At 37.2% G+C, this 23865-nt stretch overlaps 1 protein-coding gene across 1 annotated transcript in view; it reads right to left on the reverse strand.

The window, feature by feature from the left end:
- Window positions 1-23434, reverse strand: part of GALK2 (galactokinase 2) — a gene marked incomplete at its 3' end in the record, with an annotated part of 46270 nt that extends 22836 nt beyond the window's left edge. The window contains exons 1-5 of the mRNA XM_082004934.1: window positions 23350-23434; window positions 21852-21975; window positions 16594-16684; window positions 13556-13702; window positions 1148-1246 (exon numbers count right to left, since the gene is read on the reverse strand). Coding sequence (XP_081861060.1) covers window positions 1148-1246; window positions 13556-13702; window positions 16594-16684; window positions 21852-21975; window positions 23350-23419 — 531 coding nt within the window. The 5' untranslated portion in view covers window positions 23420-23434. The remainder of the gene's footprint in view (window positions 1-1147; window positions 1247-13555; window positions 13703-16593; window positions 16685-21851; window positions 21976-23349) is intronic.
- Window positions 23435-23865: the final 431 nt, after the last annotated feature.

A 23865-nucleotide genomic window follows, 5' to 3' on the forward strand; every position in this document is an offset into this window, starting at 1 on the left:
TTTTTTTGAGATGGGAGGCCAGAACTGCATTCAGCTGCAAATACACTGAAGCAAGGATATTTTTTGGTTTGTTCACAATTCCTTTTCTAATCTTTTCTCACGTTTTCTTTGCCTTTTTTGATCACCACCTCTGTATGTCAGAAAAGCCTCCACTTACATGATCATCTTTGTGTATGCCAGGAAAATATGCTGCTTCCTTCAGCATTCATGTAGCTGTGTGTTTGTTACTAACAGTATAAGCGTGAAGGAAAAGTGTAGAGTAGGTACAGGTGATGTGAAATTGAAATATATGTGTCTCAAGATGGAATTAAATGTTTGGTGTAATTCTAGGAAATAGCTTATTTTCTGTAAAAGCTTATCCAAGATATGGCATTAAGGAACACAAGCTGTAGAGATATAATATCACAATTATAAGCAAAGTAAAGGTTGTGGTGAAACGTTATGTTAATTTCAATAAAAGTATTTTGACGGGTTTTAGGTTTGAACGTTTGCAATCCTGTGCACCTTCTGGGACAGTAGATGAACTCCGCTATAAATTCCACTGCAAGCACTCATACGTAACTTGGCAGGTCCTGTATATCATTGCTAGTCCACCTTCTGTCACCACGTTTAAGACAGCTAAATGCCTTTTACATCAGAATCCAGCCACAGAATTGTCTGGAATTAGCAAAACTGGGTGAAAAAAATCTCCATTGTCTTTGTAACTCGACCTGGCAAAACTTCCTAGAACTGTTTGGTTATAAGAAGTTTCAAGAAAGCATTTTTGCAATAATTATCCCATTTGCACTGAATACAAGGCATACCGACCATTCAGATTTCATTATATGGAAAACATTCGAAGTTCAGCAATGAATTAGCCAAATAGTGTGGAACCTGGTGCTTTTCTAGAGTACATCTTTCCCCACATCTTTTCCTTCCTCCTTCTTGCCATTTATCATTTTCATCATCTTACTCCTTCAAACTTGTCATACTCGATTGTACACAATTTTATACATATAATTCATGTTTCTTTTGCATACCAATGGTGCTTATACTGCTTACTATGGTACTCCAGTTTCTTGTCTTTCTGCTAGGAACATATGCAGGTATTTTTTATTTACATAAATTAATATTGTATTGTTAGTCTAGATTACAAAGATCCACATACAGTTCCTTCTTCTGCCAGAAAAGAGATGGACTGGTCCATTCCTCCACCTTCTGTGCCAATATAACGTTCGCTTTTTGTGCAAATTTCTGCAAGTTCCACCTGAAAAAAACATTTAACATGTGAACCTTCAGCCAAGGTTAAAGATCACATTCAGACTAGATGTAAGGAAGAAATTTTTCACAATAAGGGTGCTGAAACACTGGCACAGGTTGCCCAGAGAGGTGGCAGATGCCCCATTCCTGGAAACACTGAAGGTCAGGTTGGATGGGGCTCTGAGCAACCTGATCTAGTTGAAGATGTCCCAGCTCACTGCAGAGGGGTTGGACTAGATGACCTTTAAAGGTCCTTTCCAACCCAAACTATTCTATGATACTTTTATACTGCTTCCATATGAATTAGTGAGAAAACAATGGAGATAGAGCTCTGAAACCATTACCTTTCACAGACCAAGTAGTGTAAGCTGCTATCAATCACGATGCCACATGGCTCCTTTTTCCTTCTGTTCTGAAGCAAAATAGAATCAACTATTCAGCTCGCACTGGACCCACTATAGCCACATGCTTTTCATGGTACCCTTGCTTAGACACTTAACTCTTGTAGCTGTCCTCCTCTCACCTTCCTCATTCACCTCACACCCCTCCATCCCAATAGCCAATATTTTGTTGATTTATTAGTTGGATCCACCTATATACGCATCTTCGTAGATTACAGAAAAATAGCAAGTTGTTACTTTATACTCCTTTAATGCACTGACTCCATAACCAGAAATTGTGTATTGAACCTAACTCAGAAAACCCTTCTCACTGTAAATACTCTAATCAGTGCTGCTTGTCATTTCTCCTTGAGATATGGTACTCTGCTTACATTGTTTATCTGAAACAATTTGTAACTATATGTGATATGCATTCTTTTGTGACATTTTAGGCATATCTGTGCATTCTGATACCTGCAGGTCAGAGGATACTATGAGAGGGTGAAATATCACTATCATAACTGTCAAAAATAGTAATTTGCAGTAAAGCTTTCAGCCATCAGGCCAAGTCAAAACAAAACACAAGAGAACCCTTGGAGAACGGTTGAAGAACATAGACTAGTCAAAAGGAAGTAGGTCAAAAGGAAAGTATCCATGTCCCCATACTATGATGCCTACCAGTTTGTTTTTCTAAGCACAAGGTAACCGCAGGGAAGATGGGAAAAGAACTTTAAAAAAGCTACAGTCTATTTTTCAGCCTGGTGGCGAAGTCAGATTCAGATTCCACACTAAGGGTGTAGCATCACAGGATTGAAACAAGCTCACCAGCAAGGCAAGGACATTAGCCAGCACACAGCTGTAAAAGGCAGCAGATAGAGGCAGTAAATCACTATCCTAAGAGAGAGGTATGTGCAGGGTGCCTGCCTGCTTGCTCGCTCAATTTCTGTAATGGCACCACAGAAAAAGTTGTAAAATTGGTGCTTAGATCAAGGTAATCAGGCTGAATGGTTTGCAAATGCACTAACAACCAATTTACTCAGCTCACAATGCAGTTATGGCCAATAAGCCTTAGGCTGATAAGTGGAAGTTATCAAAAGAACATTAACAAAGTTACTCTAAAACTATGGAGGCTGGACCTCTTTGAATCAAACACGGTAAATGACCACTCACAAGAAAAAGACATTAATGAGAGAACATAGAAAGTACAATCTGCAAAAAATACTCTCCTTTTCCATACTTCCTTTCCTTTGTGTATTTTAAAGATGAGCTGATGTAGAGATAATGCTGCTTTTATTTTTCTTGAGAAAGTATAGGAACATGACACATTTTGGTGTTCTTTTTAACAAAAGCCATCTCCCAGTGCCTGACTTTTGCTGAAGATCAGGTTCATCAAAATTTGTTTTTCCTCCCTTGTCCCACGTCCACTCCAAGCAGTCCCATTTCCAGTTCGAACCTTAGATCTCTTCATCCCATCAATAAAAGTTTAACATCCAGTCACTATGTGTCCCTGCTCCACTACAAGTTGGAAATAATTCTGAATGAAATGCTAATGAATGTAATCAAGCTTTTTTTCCCCCCACTTAATGTTAAAATACTCAGCAACAGCTCTACAGAAAAGAAAGAAAAAACCTCCACACACAGTAGTCTCTAGATGCTCACTCCTTTCTACATGTGAAGGCATACTTATTTACAAACTTCTGCTGCTGGGATGCGGAAATGCCGGCATGTTTCAGCCAGTTCTGCTGAACCTGCCTTTTGCCCCGCCTTTCATCCCTGATTTTTGTAGCCCCTGGCAGGAGACATCAGACTGGAGTTCATGAATATTACTCACTGGCAGCAGCAGAAACTTCTCCACACTGGCTGAAAAGACCATGCCAGCACACTGGTCATGCACACTTACATAGGAGCTGTGGCTGTGCAAACCTGGCCTGAAGTACACCTCCTGAGGTACGCACGATGTATATTCCACTCTTGGGCACGGCTGCCTGAGGTATTATTTCATCTGCAATTGCCAGATAAAGCCTTGCAAAGTCAGAAATGAAGAATTTCACCCTTCCCTTAGTCTGGCTGCATGTCATCTTCATATACACATTGGCTACCACTTGACTGCTTAAATTGTTTAGACTTTATGAGCCTGGGCTTATTAAATAAATATCAGGAGGAGTCTTGCAGAGGAGGAATGTTAACAATTAAGACAGTGCCACTCCCCTGTCCCTTTACATGGTCTGCTGAATTGTGCCTGGTTAAGCACTGGGCCTTGCTTCGTCCCAGCTCACCAGCTGTCCAGCTGCGTATGCTGGGCTAACAGCGCTGTTCAAGCTTGAGCAACTTTTGTTTTGAAACTCAGCAAGGATTGGCAGGACCACCAAGTAGTAACTGGCAAGGGTTGAGAAGAACCCTCTCCACAAGACAGCCCAAGGCATCCCTGAAACATTATTTGGTTTCTAATTTAAACAGGCCCTTGCTGACACAGGCTGGCCTTCTAATACTAGGATGAGAAGCATGTGAATGGAGAGGAAATAGTCATCCGTATAGAAAGGAGTTTCTACTTACTATTGAGACAAATGGACAAATGTTTGCCTTTTTGCTAAAATGAGTGAAAGGGCAAAGTTCAGAGGAACTGAATTGTAGCATTGGAAACGAATGTGAAGCCTGAACTGGAGAGCCTTGTGTACATATCTGATACTTGGAAAAGCATAGTCATATGACTGAAACAGTGAACTGAACGTCAGGAGGTCTGGGCTCAATTTCTAGCTCCATATTAAGTTTGTTGTGATTCAGGGAAAGTCCCTTCAATTCATCATGGCTCCATTTCCTCAATAAAATGAGGAGTATCTTCCCCCTCTTTGTAACTAGTAATTGCTACTTAGATGATAATGCTAAAAATATGTCTGACTTCATTACTAGAAACTGAAAAAAAAAATACATTTTGCTACACAAGTTCTCCGCCTTTAGGCTTCCACTGAAAATATTTGCTAGAACCATGTAATAAAAGCAAATAACTTTTGCCTATCTCAGAGCAATGCTTTGTTTCCATTCAACTTGCAACACTCAAGAAGCTCTTTAGGGCAGGGACTGTTTGAATCATCTGTTATTTATATCTCTCTGTAGCGTATGTCTCACCTGTGAAAATACAGAGCTTCTCAGATCCCAGATTTCACTGTACAATTTGGCAACACCTCAGATGTATGTCTGAACGATGCCTAGGCATGCATCACCTTCTTCCTCCTGGCTGCACTGCAGTTCAGGCAGGGAAGTAACTGAGGGCATTCTCACAGCCACATTTAGAGGAACCGCACCCCAGGCTACAGCACAGCATCACCTGCCAGGCGGGTGGGTCAGAGGGGGCCACCCACGCCCTGGTAGGGCTCAAAGTACAACTGTTGTGCATATAAAATAAACAATGTCACCCCACTGAGTTCCACAGGAGTCCTAAACAGGCGTTCTTGTAGAGCTAGGTGAAAGCAGACATTTGTTTTTCATGAAGCACCATGAAAAATATGCAGAAGAATAAACCCCATCAGCACATAGACTACAATTCCATCCCACGTATTCTGATCTGTACGAGCAATCACCTTGAGCCAACCATAAAAGGTAACTGGTTCTACGCACCCAAGACACATTAGCACAGTTTTTCCATCTCTAAAGCAGTATTTCAAAAATACTAATAAATCATAATTTACATCTCATAGAATTTTACATACTTTAAAAGCATTCCTACAAGGCTGTTGTTATCTTCAAATTAGAGACAGCACAGATATTTACATGATTTGTTCAAAGTCATATGAATCAGTCACAAAGCTGAAATGAGAATTCAAAAACCTCGCTATTTCCAGTATTGTGGCTTATTTCTCTAAAGAATGTGGGAAACCTTTGCAGGGTGGGTTTAACATCTTTTTAAGATGGCGGTAATGAAAAGTGGAATGAAAAGATACTAAAATTGAAGTAAAAATGGATCTGAACAGTAGTATTATGACCCTAGGAAAAAAATTACTTGGATGAATCAAAAATTTCCTTCTCTCAACTGTTCTGTGATCCACATATGCTACTGCCCTCTGAATTTCTGTATTATTCTAGCTTCATTTAATACCTTCTGGCTCTTATAATGTGAAGGGCAATGAACAATTGATTCCTATCTACTCCATCAATTATATTCATCATTTTATGGACCTCTATCACTTCCTTCTTCAAGTGCCTTTTTCCAAAGAGTCCTAGCTTACTTTTATGGAGATCATTCTGTACCTTTGATCATCCATGTGGCTTTTCCCTGAATCTTTTTCAGTTTAACTATCTGGGTTGGTAAGAAAGGAGAGAGGCAGACTTACAGCTTTTCTTAGACTACCTTAGAGAAAAATTCACTGTATCTTTTGCTATTTTTATGTGGCAAATGAGACACATAAAATGTGTGTTAGTTAGTGTTGACATAGCCATATGGTAATGCAACCTCAACCATTTCAGCACTACTACTGCACCTCTTTCACTGAGGTTACTGTCCTGACACCATAGTCAACAGGAGAGATTATGTGACCACGTCAGTCACTCCTGTGCAAAGTCCTTTTGTGTGAACCTGCTTCACAGTGGCATGGCTGAAGCAAACTGTTCCCTTCTGCTGACAATAGTGAGGTCTGAGCTGCTTTGTACAATTGATCTCTTCAGCCTCTGAATGTGGGAGAGGGATGAGCTTAACGTGACAGTAGTAGTAGCTGGTAGGTGAGTTAAGCCTTGAAGTCTCCCTGGTGATCTGTCAAGAAACACTAAATATTGCAGCTTTTGAATGCCGGACCCAATATGATAACATACAAACGCAAACAGTGTATCTGCTGGCAAGTACACATGCCAGGTTGGCTCTGCTTCCATGGGAGATGTTTAATATCAGTAAGTTACGTGATATATTAAGTTTAACACTTTTGTTGTCTATTCAACAACAAAAAAAGATACAACATATTGAAAGGGACTATCCATAATTAAAACAATACAAAGCAGCATCATTAAGAGTAGAATCTCAGTGCATACAATTTGCTCAGTTGCCTAATAAGCAATTAAGCATTAAGAAATTTATGTGAAGTAATAATCTATTTAAGGAAGCTGCTGTCTCCAAGGATTTAAAAACTGAACTCTTAGGTTTTAGACAACTTTTGTTGGAGCATTTGGAGAAACCTAAAACTAACAACGTATAAAATGTATTTTTTTCAGCCTGTTCCTTTTCAGAAGCATAATTCTAAAGTTTGCTCAGAATGTATCCTATTGCAGGAGGCAGCACCTACCAGTTTGTCCAGCAGGCAACTGGCCCCCATGTGCAGACCTAGGCTAGCCTTTGATCTAAGAGCTATACTAACTACCTCTGCTTTTTGTTTGAAACAATTTAAGGTTCTCCCTGATAAGAAGCAAGTCAATCTTGGGTTACAAAGAAAGAAATTACTACCACTTAAAACTGTTTTATCTTTGAGCCACAAGATTTCCTACCCAGCATGCAGAAAGTCTAATCTGGGAAATCATATTAGTGGAAATATAATTTAGTCTGACAAAGAAGGGTTGTGATTTTTTATTATTAGTTGCTTTATGTGTAGTTACTCTAGATGGAGAGATTTCTTGTAATAAGAACTCATCAATAGTTCTGCATCATGTTACCTGTTTTAGATTTTTAATGGAAAAAGGAGGTTTTCAGTAAAAATTATACTTTTCACTAGTATGTATTTTTCTTTGTTTGTTTACTTTTCAATATGAAACACCTAAAAATCAGGTTTTGATTTTCAACTGAGTATTTCTGGTCTTTAAAAAATGTTGAAGAACTGATAAAAAATATTTTTCTGACTGTTTCCAGGCACAATCCAACACTGAATTAGATTTGGCCATATATGCCCTGATACTTCAGCAGTATGACAAATTATGAACTACCGAACAAAGCTAATTTGATTCTCTGTGCTCCATCATTTATTTTAGTTTTTCTCAGTTTAATGTTATTGATAATAAACATGAAGGCCTAAATGTACAAAGGTATTTAGGTATCCAAGGAATAAGAAAGTGAACAGCTGATCACTTACTTATAAAAAATTTCCTAAAAATAGAAACCTAAAGAATTATCTGAGTGAGAACAGATAAGGGTGTGTCCTGGTTTTGGCTGGGATGGAGCTGTTTTTTCTTCCCGATAGCTGGTATAGTGCTGTGCTTTGGAGTTGGCTAAACCACGACGGGGTGTTTCACCTTTAATAGTCCCCTTGCTCACGAAGAGGCCAAGGGCCAACTGCTCTGATTTTCACTCATGCAATAGGTCTGGACAGTATGTAAACTGTGACAGAATTTGTCCCTATATAACTGTCACTGCCAATATGTTCCATACCAGTGATCAATCCCTTTCAATCTCACACAGACATTTAAAGAAGTAAACTTGTGTAAGATTAAACCCCTTAAAAGAGTGAGACAATTAGTGAGTAGGAGACAGGCAAATATTTGTTAGTAAAACAGAATTAGTGTTGCTTAGTATTTTTTTGGAACAGCTCACCCTGCATTACCCAGAAACTTGATATATACAAATCCAGAATGACAGCAGCTAAAATAAAGCAACCCTCTCTATAAAATGATAGTATTAAATTACATCTGCCTCAGTGGTTTTATATAAGTTCATTTTGACCAAAGTTAAACATGCTAGATTTTCTATATATAACAATGCAGGAGTAGTAAATCTTTAAAATAAAAAAAAAAAAATTCTTCCTGTTTTAAATTTTCTTTTTCGTGGAGGGAAGCTCCATGAAGAAAATACATCGGTTTATACAAGTTATTTTTAGACTATCATTTTTAGTGCTCCAAAAGAGTCTTCAGCGTGCAAATTTTAATAACTGGAGTACTCAAGTATCTATTGAGCCAAAAGTCCTGTGTGTACATTTACTCTCTCTACAGTAATATGGTAATGGTTCCCCAATACATATTCATTAACATTTTTGCCAGTTTAACCTGAAAAGTCAGACTCAGTCTGTTGGTCATTTTCTGGCAAATTTAATGTAGATTTTCTATGAAATTCTACAGGGTTTGGTTCACAGCACACAGGACTGAAGATGGAGGATAAACTTTTATAGATAAAGATGAGTATTTTACAGTAAGAATAAAACATTCTCCATCACTTAAGGCATATTTCAAGTCTAGTTAGATGGTGATTTTTTTTCTTCAATCTGTGCATGTTTTATGCGTTCGTACTTAAGTACAAAAATAACTTCTGAATTATAAGGCACTATGTTTCATTTATTAAGGTATAACATGATGCCCAAATTTTGAGATTATTTTTGTCCTTATTTTTGATATTTGGTCTTGAGTAGGAATAGATTGCTGAAAGTTACCATCTGCTTCCAGTTTGCACACAAAATCCCAATTAGCTAAACTTCATATATGTTTTGCAAGGTAATTATGCTTACTTTTTTCCCAAATGGAAAAATATTTGTCAGATACTATCTGGATGCCCTCATAAGCACAGCAATCTTAGCTTGACTTCATCTGCCCTTTAACATGCTCAAATGCAACATTATCAATTTGGTTGAGGAGAGATTACGGCCTTTGATTACCACTGCTCCAAAGTACTCCATTTCCCCTTGATTACAAACACACATAGTTAAATTTAACAAGTTAAAGAACCCTGGTTTTTAATTCCACAGGGAGAAAGGAACTTTAACATTTATCAATATTAACCATACTTTAAAATACAGTATTTACGTACCACTTATATCACAGAAATAACCTGAGCACAAATCTATCATGATGCAGCAATATTCTAAAATAATCCTAATCATTATCAGCACACGTTATTAATTTCAAAGTCACACTATCAATATGAATACTCACAGATTTTCTTGCCAGAGAGCTAGATATTACAGCTCTACTGCACACTGCAAAAATTATTAGGAAGTGGTAAAGTATTCAGTTAAAGCCCTTTCCTTATTATATACAGGCTTCAGAAACAAAATAGTAAGGATTCCAGTTGGCCTATCTATTCTCTCACTAAAATCAACGACATTACCAGTTTGAATACAGGACAATATTGAACGTTTTGAAAATCCCACACTCAAATTCATCTGAGCCATAGTTTGAAAAAATTGAAGCCAATGGACACCGTGCCATTAGAGATTAGATTTGGGTCCTTTATTTATCATTCTGTCTGACTTAGATTTTTCTCAGTCTAGATAGAGCCAAATATAATTCAACTTCCTATGCTCAACATTTCACATTCAATTAAATAAACCCTATTCGCTTTTGATCTATTTTTCCCAGTAAGTATACGCAGCCTTGAGCAACAGAAAAAATGTTAGGGTGGCTGAACAGAACTTAGCACCACAAGATTTAACATTTGGACAGCAACACTATCATCACATCTCTCAAGTAAATCTAGTTATTCAAGTACTAAGTGATTTTCTGTACTCATTAATTCCTACCATGAAACACAAAGCTGGGACAATTTAGAGCATTATTCTATTTCCTTTACAAAAAAGTATCTTCTCCTGATGAAAAGTTGTACAAAAGATTGATTTTGTAACAGTAAAATAAAAATCACTTTAAAATCAAAAGCTAATACTAAGCATTGCTGTTCTTTGAGTGATGCCAACACAGTCTTAGACTGGTATCCTGTTTGGAGGAGAAAAATGGATTCTTTTTAAAGATCGCATTCTAACTTTTCCATCTTGTTATTTGAATGCTATTGCACTGCTGCAACTGGTTAGCACTGCACATCTGGCTGAATTGTCTTGGACTGGTATTTTCCCTAAACTATTGTGAATGTGTGTGAGGGGTTTTTTTTTTAAAAAAAAATTTCTATGCACACTGAAACAATGTCCTATTGCAGACTGCTACACACAATAATTAGTGAGAGCATATTTTTTTTCTGATTTTGTTTTCAACGTCAAAAAAGTGCTATTTTTAAAGTAAGCCACCATGAAATTCTAGCCATGCTTTTACAATATTTTTCATTTTGGTTTTTTTTGGCTCTTAATCTCATAGGCCCAAACTTCACACTGGAAGTGTTATCTCATAAAAGCTCTAAATTTCAATGACTTTTATTCTACAGCTACTATTCCAAACTTACACTTATCAGGAAAAGGAGCATATAACTCAAATATTCTCGTAAAAATAGTTTCACAGAAACAAAATAGATAAATATTCCATTCAGTAAAAGGTCAATTTTTCATAACTTTGGCTACAGAAGCCCTACAGTTCAGCCAAATTTGATTCCAGAGCCAAAACTTTCTATGTCCCGCTGCTACAGACCGTCGTATTAAGATTTTGCAAATCCATCAGACTAATGAGGGGCAAAAAGTCAACCTTTTCTCATAAAATTACCACCATGACCAAATATTGTTACTTATAAATACTACCATTTACAGCTTTCGCAACTCTTAAGATGGAGGGGAAAGGTAAAGTGATAACTCTTCCTTAAAAATAAACAAACACATAAATATCCAGAGCCCTAAAAATTCAAGGTCCTGGTTTGCTTTCTAGTAGAAAGGATCTGGAAAGCCCCTATTTCTGGTCAGCTAAGAATTCCCCTGCCGTGGGGGAGCTCCCAGCTGATACACAGCCAGCATTACCGGATCCTGCACAGATACCATTTGACACCAGCACAGGATGCATTAGGAGCTGGAAAGAAGTGGCCAGAGCACGTTTTATACTTCTGAGGGTTCACATGCCTAGATTGCTCTAATTTATACTCAGACTAGCTCTGCCTTATACAAGGCAGTTCTGTGAGGTGAAGCATAAATTCAGTGCAACAGAGAATCTGGATTTAGCTAGATATAAGAGGTTTCTAATGCTAAATCATAAATTAGCCATGAACACTGAACTTGTTTTTACTGTCTTGTAAGATTTGGGGAAAACTTAGAGCCTGGACAAAAGTAATCAGTCTTCAGAGCTGTCACCCTCTGTCTTCACCACCACAACCAGGTGTCTTGGTCTATGCAAGCACAAAAAACTTTGGACATGTTTTTTAACTGCTCCTATGTTGGCTATTGGGAATTTTCGTACATTAATTGCTCATTTTTCATCACATGTGCAAAATATTTGGCTGCAGACAGCAGGATTTCCTGAAAAAAAATGTGCAATTGTATCTCTTGTGTTTGTCCAACTATATTTGAGGCACAAGATTAACTTTCAGCACATTTTCCAACCAGCAAGCAGAAGAGATTTTGGTTGATTGAACAGGACACATGAGGAGAAGACATTCAGTGGAGTCTCTGTCTTCCTTCTGTTCCTCCACAAGTTTCTATGAAAATGCCAAAAGAAGTTTTGCACCTTTCTGTAGAACAGGTCTGGCATAATGCCGGCCGGTACTCCCAAGCCATGTGTAAATTCAGCTCAAGATACACACTGTATCATTCATTCTCTCAAGAAGCTGTACAGTATTTCTTAGAATAATGAAAACCTGGCTTCTGGTTTTCCAGATACAGATTTCTACTACCTAGTAAAATTTGGGCTTTCTGACCTCTGTCAGTTTTATGGATTTTGCAGATACCCGATTTCTGAACACGTGCACTCCACTGATTTTGATCAGTAGTTCCCAAGCTTAGCTCATTTGGTTACCACCATCAGAGAGGGTGCTGACCTGTGATAATACCATCTATGCAAAACCAGAAGCTTATTGCCAAGCCAGATATGCATGTATAAAAAAGCACATCTGTCACCTCCAACCCTCTTAGTGCAAAGTCCCATTCATCAAAGCGGGATCCTCAATTCCAGGTTCTCATCTACCATTGCACTACATGTCTCACCACACACACAAGAGCCTCTGTTATGTGTCCAATCCCTTACTTACCTTTTGACCACACATCGCAGCAACACAAAGCAGGGTGACAGTGACTGTAGCCACAGCCTACTAGAGAAAAAAGCCGCCCTGCTTCACCAACCCTGCTTCCTTCTGCCTTAACTCTGCTTGATACCCTCCTGAAGCAAGCACTGTGAGCTGTGCAATGTGAGCTGGAGCACTTATTGCTGAGCAGATTGCTGCAGCTGCAGCTACATAGAGAAGCAAGTCACAACTGATCAGCAAACACCTTCTGTGTGGATCTGTTTACCTCATGGCTCAGATAAGTGCTTGTATACAAGCACAGTTAACAGCTGCCATCATCATGTACCACTTTAAGTTGGCTTTGTACCACAATCTGGGAATGTCTGCCTTCTTAGACAATAGGCACAAATATGCATAACAGCCACATTTAGATCTGTTCTTTTCTCTTCCTGACAATGTTCTAATTTAAGATCTTAGTTTCACTTAACCAGACATTTTTACTGGAGAGAACTTCATTCCCATATGGCACCTTCAAGGACGATGACTCCTCCAGAAATTTGTATTACATGAGCCAAATTCTACTAACAGTTGTACTGCTAACAGGTCACATACTTGGGGTTGGTTTTTAGACTAATGTTTGTTTAAAAAAGTGAGGAATACATTTTGGATTGTAAATACGTTCATTCCAAAAAAACTGTGAAGAGAATAAGGAGAGTCAGATGGAAGAATTTTACCTCTACTTTGTGCTGATTATATAATTTATCAAGAAATTGTTCCACAGGCCTCCAACAGATGCTCTGCTGTTAAAGCCATGAAAAGTCATTCAGGGAGAGGGTAAAGGCCTCGGGGGTGTGGTCCACATGCTTCAGCACATATATCCTCAGTCCTGGCCTGCAGATAGCACATCTGGTCCAGGCATGGACCTGATGGTTGGCCAAAATACAGGCTTACAATAATGCTCCTTTTTTCAGCTTTAATGTAAGCCTCTTTTCTTGCCAAATTCAAATCCTGCCAAAATTTGGCCAAAGATGTTTGCTCCATTGTGCAATATCTTAAGTTTATATCCAACAACTCTTTGCAAAAACAATTGTATCGTGTTTTTAATGTTTACAGGCATTAACAATATTTAATTTTAAGTAGAATTTTACTGCTGACACTCTCGTGTTTTACAGTAAATTACCTTAGAGAGGGTTTTTCCATTAGCTTTCAGTGTCACGAGTCCTGCACAGCACACCAAAGCACTGGAGCTAGAGAGACCAGAACTTGGAGGGATGGTTCCATCTAGCAGACAATTCATTCCAGTTGGGTTATTAAGACCAAAATGTTCCTAACAATGAAAAAATAAACAATCTCAGTTTCAAGTACAGACAGGCTCAGGCTTGCAATTATCTAATACTTAGAAAGAGAATCTTTCTGCTGAGTTGCTGGAACCAAGAACCTGCTTCTGGTATCTCCAAAATAAAGTAAAATTTTCATTCTATCTCTTAATAACAATGCCAATGGTAGGGCTTCAGCCAAAGGTATGTCTACAATTCCTGTACATAAACATATACGAGCTGACAGAACTGTACCCCAAGCAGAAGTCAGTATGGGCTAAATGCCCAAGAATTTACCAAACTTCGTGGGTGGGTTTTGCAGCAATTGGCTCTGCTCTGAGCTGCCATGGTGACAGTACCAGAGGTTACCAATCATTTTATACCCTAATTTTGTCCTTTTCTCTACAGCTCCTCACTTAAGGCATCCTGAAGAGCTTAAGGTCCACTTTATGCTTCACTTCTAATACTAACATGTGGTATGAGGGAGCCACATCATGCTAATGGGGAACTAGTAGCTGGGCAGTTGTATTCAAAGCCAGATACTCCTATCTCCTGAAGCACCCACAGGACTCACACTGAGAAAACCACAATGGTACTCAAAGCACACGATGCTTTAGGAGGCACAAAGATGTATCTACCAGCATGATGGTCACTCTCATGCTATCTTTAGAATAGTTTAAAACATTTTTAAATACATGATAGATATCACAGATAACACATTTAATCCAGAAGTCATAAATCCTCATGTACATACTCTTTTAATTACTCTTTAGTTGCTTTGTCTTTTTATTTATAATCACTTTAATATAAATTTCTCTCTGTTGTTAGTTTGAAACAAACATGCAGTATTTATTAAAAAATAATTGAATGTATATGGGGGGGCATACGAATAGCTACATTCTGATACAGATTTATATGTTGATAAACTATGTTACAATGTCAATAATCAGAAAAAATGGCAATGTTTCCATAAAGAAATTCCCACCTTCAAAAGATTTCTACTACAACAACTTCAACCATAAATACCAATGGTAGAGATCAGCAAACACAAAGAGCCTCCTTTAATGTCTTGTACCATCACTTCAAATTATTTTAAATTGCCCTTTCTACAAATATAAGGGAATTCATACCTAAAATACTACTGCTGCCCATGCCCCTTCATGAAGAACACTAGACAGGCTTGTTCAAAAACAGAAAATGCTTGAGTAACCAGAAACTGATCCACAGTTTCTGGATTGTCTTGAATTTGAATCAGGCTTGCAAACTTATCACGCAATGTTTAAATAGAAAACGTACTTCAGTTTCAAAAATGAAAATGGACTTTGCCAAGTTCTGCAATAGTTCTGTCCCAAAAGGATAGCATGTTCAACTTAATATAAACAGATTATCCCGCTGGACCCTCTGAGTACTTGTATTTCAGTGTTTCTCAAGTCTGTAACATTTATGCTTATTTTCTGCCAGCGCTAGAGTCTGCAAACCTGCTTTGCAAATTAACCTTCAAGTATGAAAGCTTGTCCTTAGGAAACAAATCTCAGTAGCAGACTGCAAAATAAATAAAGTCAATTGGTCATGCTAGCCTTAATATAAGAAAGGATATATTGTAAAGAAACCTAATCTATATCTCTACAGTCAATGTAATTTAAATGCCTGTGTTACTGAGTAATACCAAATTGAAAATACTCATGTTACTGCAAACGTAAGTAATTTATTGGGGTCTAAACACAGGGGTGGGGGTCTGTTTAGGAACTGTGGATTGTAATAAAATGACTTCTAGCACTGATTGTTCCAAATATTGTATTTTGAAGACTCCAGTGGCAGGTCTGAGGCAGGCTTTGTTGGCCATCTGCAGTCCTTATCTATTGTATCGTCCTGTGGGGTGACCTAGATGGCCTACCCCGAGGCAAGCTTCACGTGTTTTAAAAAGCACATTTACCCATAATCTGGGCTGGCTGTGGCAATGCGTTCTGACCTAGCCATCACTGTTTATCCCATCTGCCCTTCCAGAAATATCACTGGATTGACCTCAGCTGAGAAGTCACCATGTTTTTTTGTCAAAGGGCCACGAATCACCTGCAAGCACCAGGTGAGATTTATAGGAAGCCTCAACTGTGAGCTCAGGCTGCCTTCTAAGACAACACTGATGACCAGCACTTGGTTTCACAAGCAGTTCAGTCCTCAAGTCAGGAGAGAGGTTGGCTCACAAAGAAGATAAAGCTCAAATGAGCGGACAGGAAAATGTCTGTCTGTTCTGTGATCCTGCCTTTACTGTAAGTGTGCCATTTCCTGCATAGCTGCACTCTTAAATCAGTAAATTTTGAAAATTTCCTTCAAATTCCACACACTGAAAATCTGGATAATAATGGCTCTTACTGGAATATTTCTTCTGTATGCTGTTTACTTACTTTTTACATTTTCTTTTGCTTACTGCATGAGTCAACTTTACTCAGTTGTTGTGCACAAGTCATAGGTTTGCAACATTAATGGAAATTAATGTTTTTCTAAAATGTTTCCATAGAAAGAAAAGGACTAAAATACATTCTTTGTGTCCTCACACAAGCCTCCAAACTTTTTAAAAGGCAAATTTTAATTAGATGATTCCATTGGAAAGCAATCTTTTTAACTTCAAAATACAGAAATGTCATCTTGATAATGAGTTTATCATGACTTTACTAAATCAGCAATTACTTGTTATTGTAATTTATGTAATAAAAATTAAAATAGCGCTTTGCAAATATTTTAAAACAAACCCATTTGTATCTCCTCTTCAAATTTTAACATAAAAATACTTAACTGTAAGTCAAGAATAGCTATAGAATGCATGGAAGTATTTTGAGGGTGAACAGATATGCTTGTCTTATTTTATGTCTACATTAATTTCATAAGTTAAATGGATTTGGCTTACCTGAATACCCTTCAGTCCACACAGGAAGTAGTTATGCCATTGAGGTTTGTTTTTGTTAATCTGAATGTTATTAACACTAGTACTGAAATCCCTGCAAAAAAACACAGAAAAACCTTGAGGCTTTAACTTAGCAATAAATTTAGTTTGAAAAAACACGGCTTATTACTGCCACCTGCTGTTGAACAAAAACATTTTGATGTTCATTTTTTTCAGTGCAATATTTTTCTGTTTTTTTTTTTTTACAGGTTTCGTTATTAATTAATTCTAGAAGAAGATTTTAGATGGAAGCATAAGAATTTTTACTTAAGTTGGAGAATTTATTACATAAATTCAGAAATTAAACTGCCTTTGGCATCCTTAATTAAGGCAGCATGCCTTTCATCACATGTATGTATGTTCTCTTGATCTCTCAGAGAAGTGAAAATCTAAATAATTGTATCTGTCAAACTTAGAATACAGATAAGTACACTTCAGGCTCTCTGGTAATTCCTGCTCAGGAATCCATCTTCATTACCTTTGCTCTGAATGGCAGTTCATTAAAACAGGCCTAATGCTGCAAAATTATATTATGTATGTTACAAGACATAATTAAAATAATTTAGTTTAAAATAATTTATGTATGTCCTCCAGGATAATTCTGATAATGGTTTTCCTACTCCCTCTTCATTTCAAAATAATAAAAATGGTAAGCCTGAATGTTCCTAAAGAAACTAATGCCACAGATAAGTGCTGTCAAAATGGGTATGGAGTGATGCGCAGAGGCCTCAGAGGAGCATGCATTAATCACCGAGAAGTGCAGATTGTTTAGAAGTCCATACTCTTGAAGGCCCAATAACTATATCTACCTGATGTCATTACAGCAGATGCCCAACACAGAAAGAGGAAAGGCATTGAGAATACCAAGAAAAGTTAACAAAAAATACTCAAAAGTTGTAATGAATACCATTGTGAAGATGTTTTGATCGGTAAAGTGTTCTGTTACCTATGGAGAAACAATTAGGCTAATATAAAGCATCTTTACAATGATATAATTGTCTTCAAGCGATGGTTGAAAACTTCACTTTATTCTGGTGCAATTATAAAGGCTACAATTTTTCTGTTATGCAACCCCCAAACCTGACAGCCAGTGTAAAAATGGACCCACAATCCTGCATCCTCTTCACATGGTCTAATGCTAGCTATGCTGTAATGAGCTACTCCACTTCTATTACCAGTTTACAACCTATTCCTAGCTCAATGTTACATGACAGATCTCATACTTTAAGTACCAGCTTAGAATTACCATTTTGTCACTTACACATTCAATTTCAACATTCAGTACAGTGCAGAAATATCAGAGATTGGTGTATAGTTACAACTTGTAAGTTGCTGTCTTTCAGTCTGAACTGTTCAAAATAGTGCCGCTTACAGGACTTTATCAACAATGCAGCATCAAAGAATTGTATGAAGTTAGTGTCAGAAATTACTGGGGTTTGTAGAGTAACACAGAAGATCTTAAAGGGAGTATTGAGATTACAATACAAGAGAAGTTTGAGAATAGCTGTAAAATCTTCTGATTTGAGATTCATGTGTATTTAGAACAATCTCAGAGAGACTAAAACAACATAATTTTCCTTATGGCTTTTGAATATAATAAAACCAGAAGTACTTGTAAAATAGAAAATACTTGTCAAAAGTTAAGAAGATTTAAAAAAAACCTGTGTTTACTTATGTTTGTTTTCTATAATAATCCTAAATTATTACTGTAAAAAAGCAAGGTTGATGGAAATCAATGCATAGAAGTGATTAACAGAAAGCAAATTTGAAGTCCTCTTTCCTTCAAAAAAAGTTCACAAATATTTTATCTTTGTAGGTCTTTTTATACAATCAAAGTAAAACATCAATGAAGAAGATGACATATACTATGATTACATTTGCGGGTTCTCAAAATAAATTAAAATAACTTCTTAAAATGCATTTTTCTCACTCCTGCAATCTTCTTGCATCAAAAATTAAAGAAAAAATGGCTTTTATTTTTGGTAGGTTTCATATGGACATATCTCACACAAAAAAAGAATGTGGGACTGTCAAGATCCTCAGTTTGTAGGTCTGTTTTTTTTGTTATCACATTCAATTTGTTATAAAACCCAATTCCTAAATGCCCAAGCTTTATCTCAAATCAGTAAACCATCAGTCTTGCCTTCAATTCTCCTACTGGGAGATAGGAAGCTTGACATAAGAACTTTATAATAAAATGAAATAAAAAATTGGGAAAAATCATACCCATGAAGTAAAAATATTCTGATATTGTCTGTTCTAGCCTGTTTTAAAGGATTGTTGGGAAAGAATCCTCCAAGGATTGCCCCTTGCCCCTCCTCCAAGGCTACATATAAACATTCCAATTCTTCTGCATAATTAGAAGTGATTTTTTTGAGTAGTGTGGAAAAAAAACGTGGCTGAGGTGTTTTTTACTGCTTGAATAGTAATTAATCCTCATTTTTGGGAGACCAATTTGGCTCTTTCTCACAGAACCTCATTGTCTTGTCAATCCCTTGGTTTATCTGTTTGGGACCTTGATTAAAAAAATGAAGTTTTTAAAAAAAAAAAACAAACCATGTTCAGGTTTTGCCACGAGATGGAAACCAATTGATAACTATCATCCTCTGGTATTTCTGAAGGCATTTTGAGAAGTATTAGATATTCTCTGTACACATACTTCTCAATTACAAAGATGTTATATGAAGGGGAGGTATCAGGAACTTCAAAAGACTGTAACTTTGGAATACTGTTTTAGTCCAAATAACATAAAAGGCATCTGATCAGTTGGGATGATTTATGATAAAAAACACATGGGTGTTTTTTCTTGCAACCTGTTCTCTGTCCTGTTTTTCCTAAAAGTTAACATGAACTATCAGGGTGGAAGATGGCTACAGAACTGTTACACATTTTAGCAGTTCACAAAACAAGAATGAAATAGGAAATAGTGATTCTATGGAGGCTTATGGTTAGTCCTTGTTTGCCAAAGGCCTATATATATATGCATTCACCACAGGCATAAATCTACCACTGCACTAGGCTGGGAAAAAAAGATACACTGTCAACAGTTTTGTTATGTGGTGTAACATCCAAAGTGTTGAAAAATATTTCTTTGTTAGGAAATTATGGGCATGTTTTAGCTCTGTTTTGAAGCAACAGTGTCTCAACACAAGAGACGCTTAATGCTGTATACTGAGACCTCTTCTTGGTTTACGGTTTGAAACATACGATTTCAAACTAAAACCAGGACAGATATAAAAAAAATATAGTGACTGTGTATGCAATTTGAATTCAAAGGCTGTAATTCTAGATTTTGTAGGAACTGTACGTACCTTAGGAGAAGGCCATTTCAACTGTGATGTAATGTGCCAAAGCTTAAAGACCAAGTAAAAATGTTTACCTTTTGGTTACTGCTTTATTTAGTATCCATTACAACAACTTTTCTTAATCAAAGCTATTATAATTATGGAACTATGGCCTCTTGCTGAATGGTTTTGTGATACAGATTAAGCCCTGTTGGAGGTTGCTACTAAGGAAAGGGAAAGGTCCCACTCATGTCTTCCATTTTGTTTCCCCCTGCTCACCATGGTGTGTTCCCACTGTTTACCCCAAGTCAGCTTTAGTGCTGAGTGCATGGCAATTCAATTTACTAAAAGACAGAAAACTAACCAGGCAAAAAAAATGAACTAATAGTGCATTTTATCTTAACATCAGACAAGTACTACTCCCACTAAAAGGCAGAGGGTGGATTGATGTTAGAAGCAGGGACAGGGAGACTAGAGGTAAAAGAAGCAAGCCATTGCCTTTTGGTGGCGGCAAATTCTCAATTCAGCTCAGCTATAGTGTGAAAACTATATACTAATACTCCACAAAGTGAGTGAAATATATTTCAGTATTTATAATTAGCACAGAAGTAAAAATTCCTGTCAACTGCCTTAGTAGCAGGCAGCAGCTCAGAACATGCGTTTTTAGCAAACTGAGCTTTAAGCTGGAATATGTGCTTAAATAGTTCCCACTTTTGGCAATATGTTCCTGTCCCTGTGCTGTCATACACTGTGCTTTCAGGGAGTAATTTACCATTGGCATAAACCAATGGCTTAAACTAAGCTTGTGCCGATTCTGATTTTTGCAAAATGCTCATAAAAGTTCATGTGGATGAGTGACCTGATCTGAACCGCCATGCAACCACACAAGTATCAGTCTGTTACAAGGAAGGAGGCAGAAAAATGTGGCTGAAGTTGAAAAGAATGTCAGGATTATTTCCCTACGTTCAGCACTTGTGAGACCACAGCTGGAATACTATGTCAAATTTTGGGGTTTCCCAATACATTAAAGATATTGGCAAACTGCAGAGAGTCCAGCAGAAGGCCATCAAGATGGTTATAAAGGATCTCCAAAGGTCCCTTCCAACCTAAATTAGTCTATGATTCTGTGAACAAGTGGTTGTGGAGGAAGTGGAAGAGAGGCAACACAGATTCCTTGAGCCAGGACTGTTGCTAAAGCTGTGGTGGTGTGAAAATACAGCCCCAGGTTCTCCAGGGCAGGGGAGTGTTACCTTACATATGCAGTAATTGATTACGAAACATTTCACTCCCTTCTCCAGGAGAAACTGAACTGCTGCCAATTATGGGGATTACATCAAGAAAGGTGAACTAAAAGATGGGAAGAGAGGATTGCACTTTTAGAAAGAGTGAAAAATCAGAGGCCTCGCAAGAGAAATCCAAACAAACAAGTGGGAGACAGAAGCAGCAAACCTACAGCTCTGAACTAATATGCACAGCACACCGTCAATGGGATTCCATCTGTATTTTAGGGATATTTTTTAGGAAAAAACACATTCCATTCCATCAATCCATTTCATCTTCCATCTATATAATTAATTTTACACAATTGAACTCTATATTGCAATTGAAGTTTGTCAGATCTCTGAAAAGTTAACCTGTATTGCAATTGCATAAAGAGGTTTGTTGTGGTTTAGCCCCAGCTGGCAACTAAGCACCACGCAGCCACTCGCTCACTCCCCCATGGTGGTACTGGGGAGAGAATCAGAAGAGTAAAAATGAGGAAAGTCATGGGTTGAGATAAAGACAGTTTAATAAGGCAAGCAAAAGTCGCACACGCAAGCAAAGCAAAACAAGGAATTCATTCACCACTCCCCATGGGCAGGCAGATGTTCAGCTCTACCCTGGCTGAAACCAGGACAAGGTTGATAAAACTTAGTGAATAAACAAAATAATACTTACAAGTAGAAAGAACTTATATTTGCCAGTTGCACAACTTGACTTTTTACAGGTTCTACTGCAATCAGTATATCTTGTTCTATAGCCATAGGGAGCACAGCATAACCACAGTAGTCTATATGTTCTCCTACCAAAGAAAGAGACAATTAAAAATATTTTGGAATAATTCTTTCTAGAATAGCAGTATCAAGGCTTCTACAGAGGTTCAGTGTTGTTTAATGTATGAGACAATTGCTGAGTATAGTCTCAACTCTTCTTATTTAAAGCTCGGGGCGCATTTCTTCCATTTCATATTACTGCACAAAAATTTTGTTCTTTCTTTAGTGATTTTTATCTATTGCACCGGTTTATAAATCTTCGTGTTTTAACATTGGGTTATAAAAACTAAAAAAACACTACGTAGATTATTGTCCAGCAATGAGAATGGACATATTATTTGTACACTGGTTGTGACAGTACAAAACATTAAGTCAAATCAGTCCCATTTAACTTATGACTAGAAGAGATAAAGGCAGCACATGACTCCTCATTATGTGATTCCCTCTGCTCATGTGAGTGATTCATTAGCCACTAGATAAGGCTTGTGGTGCAAATTTTACTTTTCTGGGGGACTTTTTTCCAAGAAGATAATAATGATATTTAAATAATCATTAATACAGTTACATACAATATGTAAAGTGACGTTCAAATGGAAAATGTACGTAGTAAACATCCTCTCGGGAAAAATTTCCAGAGAGCATACACTGTTTATTTAATCTATATGATATGTTCACACAACACTGAGATAAAAATTATCATTAATTGCACGATGGACCAATTAATTTATAAAGCCCCATTTTGCAGGATCCTTTTACTTACAATGTCTTCAAATGCATAGGGTTACATTATGAATATACAAGAAATTGAGCTCCAGGGAGAGGACAGTCCTAATACAGATAGAGAAATCTCAAAATAAGGCTACAACAGAAATACAACCAAGTCCTAAATACAAAATAATTGTGTCTCTCCAGTCTGCCAGTGAGTCACAACCAACTGTTCTAAGTTCTGTGGACACATCTCTATGGAAGAGTAAAGAAGAGCAGATGATGGTAGAATCATTTCATGCTTTATTATATGCATTGCTGTGTGGCTGATTATAACTTAAATTATAATGGAAGAGAAAAAAAATATACTAATTTAATTTTTGGATGCACTGTTAATCAACTACTTTAGATTTCTAAAGCCTTTTGGAAAAAAGGTATCCAACCATAAGCTGGCAATTTACTCCAATTTTCAAAACCATCACTACTGTCTATAAATTTTTTTTTCCAAAACTGGTATTTGAGTGTACAGTTGTTTATAATGAGGTGTAATAAAAGCTAGTAAAATATTACATTGTTTTTTCCATTTATCACAAGCAACTCCTCTGAAAAAAAAAATTATGACCAACATTATTTTTATTCCATGTTTTAAACTACATGACAGCAGATAAAATAACAGAAGATTAATTTTTCTCTTTTACCTATTAAGTTGACTCGCCCTGGTGCACGGACATAAAACTTGGGAGCCGATCCAAATTTTGATATAAACATCTCCTTCAGCTTCTGCAATCTGAAAGGCAGGTTAGAAACATGTAGGAGGATTGCATAAAAGGCAGGAAGCCTATGGTCTAAAATGTTTCTTGAAGTAGATTTGATTCAACTTTTTGAAGTGGAGCTTTCTCCGTTACATCAGGAGCGACATTAAGCTGCTTATTTTTGCTCTTCACATAACATTGACTGTGACAGGGAAGACTCTATTTAGAATATTCTAACTAATAAGAAATATGTATGTTGACTTGAAAAGGATAGAAGGGGCTTCATTTTAAGTCCGCTGTCTAGGGTGGTTCTAGACAGAAAGAGGGAAGGCAGTTGCCTGAGGTAACAAAATACCATGGCCTCTACCTACCTCCCCTATGCCACAGCTCTGTAAAACTGTTTACCATTGAGGAAGAAACTGGCACATCTGGACCAATGGCTTGTTTGTGGCACCAGGATTT

The sequence above is a fragment of the Phaethon aethereus genome, assembly GCF_964289735.1.
Source record: "Phaethon aethereus genome assembly, chromosome: 12".
Taxonomy (NCBI): Eukaryota; Metazoa; Chordata; class Aves; order Phaethontiformes; family Phaethontidae; genus Phaethon; species Phaethon aethereus.